Genomic DNA, 12,266 nt, shown 5'->3' with positions numbered 1-12,266 from the left:
TTACAAATCAATTTTTAGCCAGAATAAATAAATAAATCAAAATTTCTATTTTCCATTTGCACAGATGAAACAAATGGAAGCAATTACTCACGCCCAATGAGGTATACAAATAGGTTAAACAGACCTAAAAAATCCAAACCCACCATTTCTTTGCTGGGTTAGGCAGTGACTTCCAGTCGATGGGAAGAGCTAAAGCTGAAAAATCCCAGCCAGGGGTTTGGGTTTGGGTTTGGATTAGGCTGAGGCCTCATCCTCAGGCAGACCTAGTTTGGTGACAAAGAGAAAGGAAACCTTAAAAGATGAAAGAAAGAGCAATTACAATCATATTAGTCTTCACGCCATTCACGTTTGCAGTTTTGATTGCAGCACTGGTAAAATGTAGACATGGGTTCATCTGCAGACCTAATTTGAAGTTGCCTGTAGTATGCTTGTCCAAAGTTGCAATATGGACATGTTGCTGCATAAATAATTTAAAAACATAATCAACAAATCAATCCAAGAAAATTGTGGGGGTGGGGGAGAGGCGCCGAGGCGACAAGGGGCCCACCTAGGTATGCATTAATGATATAAATGATATAACGACGATAATTTTATATATTATACAATTATGTTTATATGCAACATAGAAGCCATATCAATGCACCATGATATAATTAACATTAATAATGGTGGCCTTAATATGAGAAAACCAACATATAAAAAACAAAGCATATGATATAATCCTATAACATATTATCAAAAAAACAAGTGATAAATATAAATCAACGTCAACTTGTAAAGTGTCAACAAGATGTGTCGCCTACCCAAGAAAGAATCTGGATGCCTAGGCGACACTTTGACAACTATATCCAAATGTATCTTATTTGGTACAAGTAGTCCTTAAGATACCATACTTTTGGTGATATGCAGAATTGTACCAACGAAGGAGTTTTTATGGGGGACCATCAAAGAATTTTTGGCAAACATAATTAGATGATCTTAGCTTTCTAAAGAAATTGATATGTTTATGTAGCAAACAATCCAAAAGACAATTTAGAAGTTAAAAAAGGGGGATGACAAGGATAAAATCATGTAACCAAGCTGATACATCTGGGAGGACTTGACATCGATTCTACCATTTCAAGGGTACAGACTGAAAGATCATTACTCCATTTATCTCACATGGTTTGGATCTCAAAACCTAAGGTACTAGTAACATAGGGAGTACTAGATGTTTCTAGTTAATGTTACCCTATGAAAATCATACTAGTTGATGAGCCAAAGCACCCTATGAAATTTCTCTTCCTCAACAATATGTGGAAAATGACGACTTTTTTTTTATCTAAGCATTTCAATAAATATTCTCAGATTTCTCAAAATTTCTACCATATTAATTGAGCACCAAATTAGAGAGCTTATGGACATTATTGACCACAAGGAAACTGATTCACTAATTATGTCTATGATGAATGTGGAATTCAAGGCTCACATAAAAATGAACCATTGGCATTGATGCTATCACAACAACAGTGCCTATGATCCACAATGTGAATGATGGAATTAATAAAGCCAATAGATCTTTGGCATTCTGATAATAAATATATAGTCCACCAGCCAGAAGAATCAGTAACTGATTTTAAGTGAAGCAAGAGTATCTATTCCTCATAAATCTACCGATGATGTGGTCAACTTGCAATAAGCTCCAAAAACTGACTGTGAAGCAGGCAACGAAGCATAGACCAACACAAATGATGTTGTAATGCAATTCTGTGAAATTAAAGTTCAATGAGATAGCATTTGGATAACTAATGACACTGAACAGATTTATAATTTTCTCAAAAAATGATGAGCAGATAAGATGGGACCCATAAATATTCCATCAGAATTTCTCATCTCATTACTTTAATTAATTCAATCAATCATATAGGTCTGCATTGTTATCAAGAACTTATGGATGCAGATACAAGGGGAAAAAAAGAGAAATTAAATATTGTGGGTAGAACTTTCAGTAGTAGGAGTTCATATGGTTTGGTTTGGTCTGATCGTGGGTGAGCTTAGGAGTTAATTTGATTTTTGACTGTGAGTCAGTATCCTAGTGTTGGCTGGAATTAAGTTAGTACTTTTCCAGATTGGTTTTTGACAATTTTAAAGGAAACTAGAAGGACTAGGAGTCCTTAATGGCTGGACAACAGGTTTAAGTAATCAGTTTTGGTTTTTCAATTTTAGTGATTCCAAATCAGTGTTAGAATCTATAAACACACCCCAGGATTTGATGAATAGTTTGGGTGGTCAGTGCTATCTGAGTGGACTTCTCAGGGTATACTTGGGAAATCCAAGCATAATTGTCTTGGTGCGCCAAGGTGACCCCACGCAGCACCTAGGTGACTAAGGCGTGCATATGCCAGGGGGTTTTAGATATAATGAGAATTCTTCCATTTAAGATACAATTTTTGGGAGGGGGGTGGGGGCTTCCATTTAAAATGAAAATTTCATACGTTTTATTTGTAACTATGAGGGGCAATGTATAAAATTAAGCAATATATTCTCCAAATAATACCCATAGGAGGCAATAATATTCTTTCTCATTGATGTCAACGGCACAAGCAGGGGTGGTTGCAGCACCAGTTACAGGTACGGACCTTCTCCTCTTCCTCCTTCCAGCAGAGGCAGCTGTGCTGGTCACAGCGACAATGGTGGCATATCCAGCTTCAACAGCTGCACTTTTTTCCCCTTATTTTGTTTTGTGGTAGTGGCAGTTACTACTGCATCCCTCTCTCCCTTTTTTTTCTTCATGGTTTCTAGGAACCAGGCACCCAAAAAACTTGACGCCCAGTCACCCACGACCTAGAAACCCACCTAGGCTTCCCCTTAACTCTGATTCCAAGTGAGGTTCATGTAGATTCTTGGCCCATTATTTTCTTCTTAACTCCTCTTACTATTCACTATTCAACAGAACAGTTTTTCAGCTCATATTGCACTTCAGCACCCCTGCTCTGTCAAGTTTTCAATTAGTTTTCTGATCTCATAAATCCCAGAATAGTGCTTGGATCTGTCTCAAATTTCAAATACAAGATTCTGGACATCTATTCTGCTGATTAATGATTTAAATTGCTGGGGTAGAACTGCCTGGATACTAGTTCTAGAACAAATGTTTTCTTAGATACACTAGTTTAGTGAGATAATTTGCAGTCAAACAGCCTAGAAGAAGAACTGACCTGAATATTAGGCACATCTGATTATTATGTTGCAAGTTATAAAATTTCTAACTACTTCTCTAGTTTTCTCTGTTTTGATGATCCTATGCTACGCGTTTCTTTCTAATTCTCTAGTTTGGAATTGGGATTTGCTTTACTTACGCTATGTAACAACACCACATTATATTAGAAAAAGAAACAGTGGGGACATGGTTTGTTAGGAAGAAACAAAAGAATTTGATATTAAGAAAATTAAGGGGATGCTGAAGATGATACCATCCGTTTTTGGGGCGAACTTCATCGCGTCTTCACCGCTAAATATTGGCTCAATCTCCTTCTTGACCAGATACTGTCTTTTCTTTATCTTTATCTGTAATGCAACAAAGAAAGTCATGACAAAGGAGAGTGCATGTATCATTCACTCATTTACTCATTCATTCTCAGATGGGTAATGTTAGGGTTTTGGTGGATGAGACAAATTTACCTTATCCTCTAATTCACAGATGTATGGACATGTCGGACAGAAGAGCCTAGCTCTGTGGCTCATGTAAGCTGGCTCATACTGCAACATGTTACCACAAGTCGGGCAGAACTCCATTCAGAACTGGAAGATGTTACACTTCTCCCTCTCCTCTCCCTATTGTCCTTCCTTCCTTCCTTCCTTCCATCCATTCAAGTTTACATGGATTTAATCACACAGCAAAGTAGTAAACAATTTAGCGAAGATAAAAAAAATAAATAAATAGTATGCTCTGATATTGATAGAGAGTAATAAAAATCAATAAAAGCAACTAAAACATGTATCAATCTGATACCCTAAATGACCACTCTAAAGCAACTAAAATAGTATACTCTAATATTCTACAACTGTGTTCTTTTGGCAGAACCATCGTTTTTCGTTTTTGTTCTGGAACTGTGTTCCTTGGCTCTAGATTAGTGTTTGGTAAACCTATTCCAGAACAGAAAAAGAACAGCAATGGTTTTTGGTAAAACCGGTTCTGGAACAATTTGTTAACATTGTTGCCAATATTTACAGAAAGCCATTACCATCATAATTAACCCAAATAGTTACGTAAATGTCATTAACACCAAAGCTACCATAACCAAAAATTACGAAAATGCTATTACCAGTCCATTTTTCTAAAATAACTATGAAATTTTCATTACATCTACACAATTTGGGAAAATATAGAAAATTGTATTGTATTACTATTAAACCAACTACACAGGCCAAGTGGCGAGTTCTAAACATTCATTAACAAGAAAATTGAGATTGAAGCTTCAGAAGCCGGTACTAATCTCCACATTTGTTCAAGTCATGGTTTCTAACAAACAGAATAACACATCTCACAGAAAAAAATAATATGGAAGTACCAGAAACGAAGAGGCTTGTCAGTTGTCAAGAGGAACTAGAGCTGAATTTGCAGGAGCAACACTACAGGGCACTGGCAGCAATAGGAACTCAACCTGGTAATACAACACAAGCAGGAAGGATATCTTCAACAAAGCTAAGTTAAAGTAAATGAAAAAGATGCATTGATTCAGACTTGCTTGCTTTCTCTATTAAGTGACCTTGCTTACCTGTTTCATCTAACAAGCATTGTGTGTGAATTAAGGGTGGGGGACGCCCGCGGGGGGGGGGAGGAAAACTATTCTTTAAATACACAAAAAACGTGACATTTTTTCCCTTAGGATAATGGATGTATAACAGAAAAAAATCAAATCATCAACCAAATCCATGCTATTCGGAGAAGGGTGATTGAAGGAGATGTTGTTGGAAAAGAAATCTTCTAAAGGTTGTTGGAGGCATTATTTGCTTAAATTCTTCGACAGGTGGATGTTGAGAGGGGGACGGATTGTGGATTTGTGGTAGCATCCCATCAGCCAGTCTTTAAAAAAAAAAAAACTATTCTTCTAAATACACAAAAAACGTGACATTTTTTCCCTTAGCATAATGGATGTATAACAGAAAAAAATCAAATCATCAACCAAATCCATGCTATTCGGAGAAGGGTGATTGAAGGAGATGTTGTTGGAAAAGAAATCTTCTAAAGGTTGTTGGAGGCATTATTTGCTTAAATTCTTCGACAGGTGGATGTTGAGAGGGGGACGGATTGTGGATTTGTGGTAGCATCCCATCAGCCAGTCTTAGTCATTCCATAATCAGATAAGGATGGAAACATTAGGATGGTTCTTAGATAATAAAGATTCATTAACAGAAGTAATGCCATTAGTATACTATAATGTGATCAACCTTCTTAGGAGGATTATGGAAAAATTTAGAACCAACAAGAGGGATCTCCATATGGTCTTCGTCGACCTAAAACAGGCCTACGATAGGGTCCCCAAAGATATAATCTAGCAGGTATTAGAGACGAAAGGGGTGTCAAGTACATAAGTGGATATAATTAAAGACATGTATGGAGATGTGGTGACTAATATGAGATCTGTGGGAGGCCAAGGTGATGAGTTCCCAATTACTATCAGGTTACATCAAGGATCCGCGTTAAGCCCCTACCTGTTTACAATTATCATGGATAATTTAACCAAGAATATTCAAGGAGAGATCCCGTGGTGTATGCTTTTTGCGGATGATATTGTTTTGGTCGGTGAAACAGTGGTGGAGATTAATGATAAGTTGGAGCTATGGAGATATACTTTGGAATCGAGAGGTCTTAAGATAAGTAGAACGAAGACGGAATATATGATGTGAAACTTTAGACGATTGAGGATTGATAACGAAAAGGTGAAATTTGAGGGGAGAAAGATCCCGCAAAGTGACTGTTTCAGATATCTGGACTCTACCCTAAACAAGGAATGTGAGATTGATGATGATGTTTTCCACAGAATTAAAGTAGGATGGATGAAGTGGAGAGAGGCATCTGGAGTGTTATGTGATTGACGTATTCCTCTAAAGCTTAAGGGAAAATTTTACAAGACAATCATAAGACCAACTACGATGTATGGTGCAGAATGTTGGGCAGTCAAGAAGCGTAACATAGATAAGTTGAGTGTAGCAGAGATGAGGATGTTGAGATGGATGTGCGGCAAAACCCTGAGAGATAGAATAATAAATGACTAGGTTAGAACTTATTTAAGAGTTGCCCTAATCCAGGATAAGCTTAGAGAATGTCGGTTACGATGGTTTGAACATGTCCGAAGGAGGCCTTTGGATTCCCCAGTACGGAGGAGTGACTAGATGCAGATGGATGGAGCTAAAAGGGCTAGTGGAAGGCCAAAAAGACCATTGATGAGTTTTTTTTTTTTATAAAGTACCATTGATGAATCAGTAAAAAGAGACATACAAAAGTTAAGTCTTCACCCTAATATGGCATCTAACCGAGCTGGCTGGAGAGCAAAGATCTGGGTTGCCGATTGTTCGTAAGTGGGATGTCCCAAAGTTCTTTTTTTTCCCCCAATATATATATACACGGATCCATGTAACCGACCCCATTTAGTTGGGATAAGGCTGAGTTATGTTGGTGTTGTTGTTGTTGGTTGAATATGATGAATTAAAACGTTGAATTTAAAATTTTCTAGAATGATCACCAAGAACAGGGCATGAGGAGGATTAATCATGCACAATCTTCATACAGAAAACCAGGATACACAAAACTAGTCTCCAAAAATTTCCACATCAGGCGCAATTCATCCCACATGAGTGTAGTCCTACTTGTGCAATTCATTTTTATGTATCCAGCACTCTTTGGAATAAACAAACCTTCTGGCTGCAAGTGTATCCTAATACCATGGGCATCCAAGTAATCCCCCAAATAATATAGAGATAATTCAGTGGCGCCCATTATAACAAAGACATTTAGACGCCACCGAAGCGAGAGTAATAGGGTTTTATCAGTATCTAATCTTTAACTTCTATACAATAATTTGGTTCACGACATGATATAACTGAAGTTCAAGTCATATCAAGTACAACTTGGGAGATCTCAGACCAAATTATAATGAAAAACCTTAACGGGAATTTTTAAACACAAGGAATATACCTAGAGAGATTGGGAGAGAAAGAGGGCAAGAAGAAGTAGAGGGAGAAAAGAGGGGGAGAGAGGTTAACCTTAGTGTTTATGACTGACTCAACGAGGGATTTCAGCGAGGGTTTTCTCTGGAACTGAAAACTTAGCAAGGGGTCCTTGATGTGAGTAGCAAGGGATTTCTGTTAACCGCGACTCTCAAATGATGCTCAATGGTAGAGAGGCCGAGAGGTGGAAGTAGGGTTCCTCAAGTTGCAGAAGGAATTCTCAAGCGAGGGATGCGATGGGCAAGTTTCGTTGCATATAGGTCTCTGCTTGAGAGGGTTGAGGGATTTTTTTTATTTTTTTTTGTGAATAAATAATTCATTACCAAGAATAAAGAAGAGAAAAACATACAGCCCTCAGAGAAGGGGGAAGGAAAAGAAATAGGCCCAGCTTAAGGGGTCGCATTCCTAATGATGGAGCTAGGCAGCTCCCAGGAATTTACAATATGGCAGTTCCTAGAGGTTGGATTACAAAAGGAGGAGAGTCTTGAGATCTTAGCTTTGAGATTGAAGGAGATGGAACTCCAAATCCTATCCAGAGAGCGAGAGTTGGAGGTCCATTTCTTGTGATTTCTTTCCATCCATATCTGATTTATAGGTAAGCTTTTCCACCAGCTCACATATAGACTTGCCTCAGAAGGTCATGTCCATCCATATCCATTCTCTATGGAGACGGAGGATTCTTCTAGAAGCAGGCCAGCATTTAGCAAGAACCATTTTCCAGACGGAGTTGGAGACTGAGCATGCAAAGAATAGGTGGTCCATAGATTCCGGCTCATTCCCACAAAGGGTGCACATAGGATCATCTGGGATGCCTCTCTGAATGAGGAAGCAATGCGTAGGTAAGGAGTTGGTGAATACTCTCTACACCATGAAGCAATGCCGTGGAATGTGATGAGAAAACCAGAGGAGTCTTTGCCAAGGAGTGGCCATTCCATGAATTCTAACAAACTCCCAAGCAGCTTTGGCGGAGAATGTTTTGAAAGAAGTGGCCATCCAAAGAGTAAACTCATGTCTTAGCCTCTGGGGGTCCGAGATGGGAAGCAAAGAGCTCCAAATATGCTGAAGCTGGGTAGAAGTGGTGGTTGGAGGAGACCATGAGCCCGAAGAGATAATATCAGCCATATCCCTGGCACTAAGAGCATAGCAGAGGACTCCTTTGGGATGCTAGGGATCAAGCTAAAGGAAAGTAGAAAGCCCATCACTAACTTGAACAGAAATAGCCGCGGAGAGCTGGGGACGGATGGCCAAGATCTTACGCCAAGCCCATGAAGCATCAGCTTGGGTTTTCACTGTCCAGAAGGAGTCAGTCTTCAGCTAGTTCGAGTACGCCCACTTGACCCAAATACTTTTCTTTTTGGTTAAGGGGATTTTAATCAGGAGCAGCTATCTATTTCTCAGCCAATGTTCCTTTAATCAAGCCTAAACTCACCCAGTGCAGATCTCGGGAAGACGATGCACTATTATGGTGTTCACCCTGAGCCTCAACAGGGCTGGGCTGAGATAACCCTCGCCCTAAGTTAACGCCGGGATGAGCGAGGGTTGAGGTCGGGGTCTAAGCCCGTCACTATTTTAAATTAGGGAAGAGGTTACGTATGGCATTGGTTTTTCTGGAGCTAACAACTCAACCAATAGGAGGCTTGGATGGGAGAGGCATATGGCCTTCTCCAAAGGATGAGTAGAGAGATAGACACAAATTTGGGTATACCGTTTCCTTTTTCCTTTAAATTATATTGTAAAATGTATAGACAAGAGAACCAAGTCCACTTGTGTGGCCACTATGCCCGCCACAAAGGCATTTGGGTGGGGACATTGTCTTTTCTTGTCCGCTTGTGTATGGGCATAGAGACACGCAAGCGGGTAAGGTTCTTTTCTTCAAACCACATTGCCCCACCCCATGTGTTGAAGATGCTCCCACAGGCTGGTGTTGCCTACACCAGATTGACAGGGTTCGTTCTCCAATAATATATAATAATGGGAGAGGGTTGGCCATACTACGAGCTTTCCTGGATCTAACGGCTCAACCTATGGGGGAACTAGGATTGGAGGGGCATGGGGGTAATTTCCAAAGGGGAGGGAGAGAAAGTGACAAAGACTGGGTACCCTAGCACCATGTCGGTCATGCCTAGCATTTTCCCATATATTATATATGAAGTTAATTAATAAATTATATAATATATCTTATTAGGGTATTATTTTATATAAAATCTATGAATTTTATCCCTGGCCCAACCAACCTCACGCATCTCCCTTCCCCCTCACCATAGTCGAGGCTAATCAGGGCTAGCTCGACCCTAACCCTGAATTTTTCAGGCTCTAAGTCAAGGCCGGGATGGCGAGGCCTAGGCCCAATTAAGGGTTAGGGTTTATGTTGGGGTTTCAAAAAACCTAGCCCAACCCAACCTTACTACAACCCTAGAGGAGAGAGCTTATAGAGGAGCAAGAGTTCAGCGTGGAAAGAAGCCCCAATATTTCGTATCAATTTTATCCACCGAGAACAAGAGATAATATCCCAACCTTGTGTTCTCCACAACATGATCTTCTAACTTGCATAACATGTATTTCATGTTATTTAAAACATGTTCCTAAGACAAATTATGACGGTTCGTTCTACAAGAACACAATACATAATTGGATTTGCCAAACAGTTATCAAGTATTATTGTGTTTTCGCATAACGAAATAATAGAAGAATTGTTCCTCGAGATGGTTACCCAACCTTATCCCACCTGATTTATATAAATAAAAAAAAAAGTATCCCAACAAATAAAAAGCCTTATAAGTTGAAAAATAATCAAAAATGCAATTATTTTAAAAAATAATAATAATACGATATACATTTCAAACATATCAATTTGACTTCCTTCAAAGTTTCATAGTAAAATAAAAAAAAAAAATAAGAAAAAAAAAATTATAAAATTAATCCAAATTTGCCATAACTTCAATTTCATCGAGGGTATGTGCTCGGAGTTAAACATGTAACATTATACCCTCAAAGTATAAGACTAGCGTTCTCTGCTATTTATACAATATAAATAAACAAAGCCCATGTGTTTGTAACTCTGGTCTGGTTTACTAGGATGTTATTTGTCTCTCTATCAAAGTTCTAAAACTTGGGAATGATCATGGGATCGATTAAGGCTGATACCATTTTGGATCGATCAAAATTGACAAAAAATAGCGATTTAGATGGAAAGGTCATAGCATACCTAGGTGATATGAGATGGGAGAGAAATGGAAGAAATGTTGAGGAATTGCAAAGATAAAAAGGATGCGCACGCAATGAAACGACATACAAAGTTGGGGCAGTGCAACAAGTCGCTGGGATGGGGTGTTGCGGAGAGTGGGGGAGACAAGCAAGGGAGGGATTGCTCAGGGTTCATGAAAGAGACAGAGAGAGACTCCTACCGTAAAAGCCAATAATCGATTATTGACTGGAAAATAAATCAATGGTTTGGATTAACTTCGTGAAACATCTACGACTATAATTAAAATAATAGACTTTAGCCATATCCAATTTAATTGCCACAAATCGCGACTTACCTTTTCTCCTACAAAGGCAGTGAAAAAATTTCTGAGCAATCACAATATTATTGGTAATCTGTCTTCTAGGGACAAGGGCAACTTGACAAGGAGAAATTAATTTACAGAGGTGTTGTTTGAGCCTTGAGGCAGATATTTTGTAAGTGACATTACAAAGACTGATGAGTTTGAAGTCACCCACAAGAGAGACATTTTCTTTTTTAGGAATTAAGCAGACGAGGGTATGGTTAATGCCTGGAGGGAGGAATCCAGTACTAAAGAAATTGGTAACAAGGCTATAGATATCAGGGCTAACCATGTCAAGAATTTATGAAAGAATATAGTTTGGAAACCGTCAAGTAAGGGGCCTTAAAGGGACCAATGGAGAAGACAATCACGAATTTCCTCAAGAGAAGGAGGATGGGATAGATGGTTGGGATCAATGCTATTAAGGAGAGGAAATAGACATCCGATGAAGGATGGATCAAAAGGGTTTGAAGTATTGAAGAGATTGGAAAGGAATAAGACAAATTCTTTAGTCATCAAACAAGGGTCAAAATCCTTTTACCAACATCAGGGGTAATGTAATCAATATTTCTGCAGTGTTGGTTGAACTTGGACATTAGATTTTCCAAGTTCGATTCAATTCAAGCAAGGATATGTGAAAAGGAGTAGAGAAAGAAGATGATGAGAAAAATAATAAAGAATAAATAAGAAAGGAAAAGAGAGATGATGAACAACGTGAAGGCCGCTGTTGCTGAGGGCCTTCGACGGGTGTCTTTCTTCTTGAACTGCCAAGGTTTGATGAACTGCCTCCTTGATGAGTCATTCCCACCCCAGTTAAAGCTTCAGCCGTTGTGAAGGATATTAGAGGTCTTCTTCGGTCCCTTGAGGCTTTTGCCTGTTGCTTATTAATAGAGATGAAAATTTTCATGCCCATGCTATTCCTAAATGGGCCTTGCCCTACCCTCGTTTGGGTATGTGGAGACACTCCTTCCCGGATGACCTCCTAAGCATTGTAGCTTCTTTTTTGCCCAATGTGGTTAATGAATCCCCTCTTGAGGGTCTTTCGCACCAAAAAAAAAAAAAAAACAACGTGAAGAAGATGAGTAATTTTGGCATTTCAAAACAGTAGGAAGAAAAGGAGCAATAAAAGTCTCAATGTCGAGAAATAGTATAGAGCCTTATAACGGTTCTGTTTTTTAAACTTGATTCTGGGTCCGGCACATTTTTATGCATTTCTGTTTTTTTGGAGCGATTCTGTGTCTTAAATGCTGTATGGTAACCCAAAAAAAAATTATTTTGTAACCTAGAAGAAACAGAAACATGTATCGTTCGCACTTAGGCTCCGTTTGGTATCGTTCTAAAAAAACGTTTCTGGAGTTTTTTCGTTCTATTGGAACGAAAAAACGGAATCTTCTGTTTGGTGCACTTATGGTCCGTTTCTGTTTTTTTGGAACAAAAAGTGAAAAAAAAAAAACTGAAAAAACGAGATTGGACGGAACTCCATTTTGGAGTTCCGTCTTCCCAGCTTCGTTCCAT

At 38.8% G+C, this 12,266-nt stretch overlaps 1 protein-coding gene across 2 annotated transcripts in view; it reads right to left on the bottom strand.

Moving 5' to 3' along the window:
• LOC122058287 (DNA-directed RNA polymerase III subunit RPC10-like) overlaps nucleotides 1-12,266 on the bottom strand; it is a 13,954-nt gene continuing 1,688 nt past the window's right edge. The window contains exons 3-6 of one of the 2 annotated variants that reach the window (XM_042620902.1): nucleotides 4,548-4,640; nucleotides 3,658-3,834; nucleotides 3,450-3,543; nucleotides 1-457 (exon numbers count right to left, since the gene is read on the bottom strand). In XM_042620902.1, coding sequence (XP_042476836.1) covers nucleotides 327-457; nucleotides 3,450-3,543; nucleotides 3,658-3,771 — 339 coding nt within the window. In that variant the 5' untranslated portion in view covers nucleotides 3,772-3,834; nucleotides 4,548-4,640 and the 3' untranslated portion in view covers nucleotides 1-326. The remainder of the gene's footprint in view (nucleotides 458-3,449; nucleotides 3,544-3,657; nucleotides 3,835-4,547; nucleotides 4,641-12,266) is intronic. The other variant, XM_042620903.1, reaches the window with a different exon arrangement.

This window comes from Macadamia integrifolia, chromosome 12, assembly GCF_013358625.1.
Source record: "Macadamia integrifolia cultivar HAES 741 chromosome 12, SCU_Mint_v3, whole genome shotgun sequence".
NCBI lineage: Eukaryota > Viridiplantae > Streptophyta > Magnoliopsida > Proteales > Proteaceae > Macadamia > Macadamia integrifolia.
This window is presented reverse-complemented; position numbering and strand designations above follow the sequence as displayed.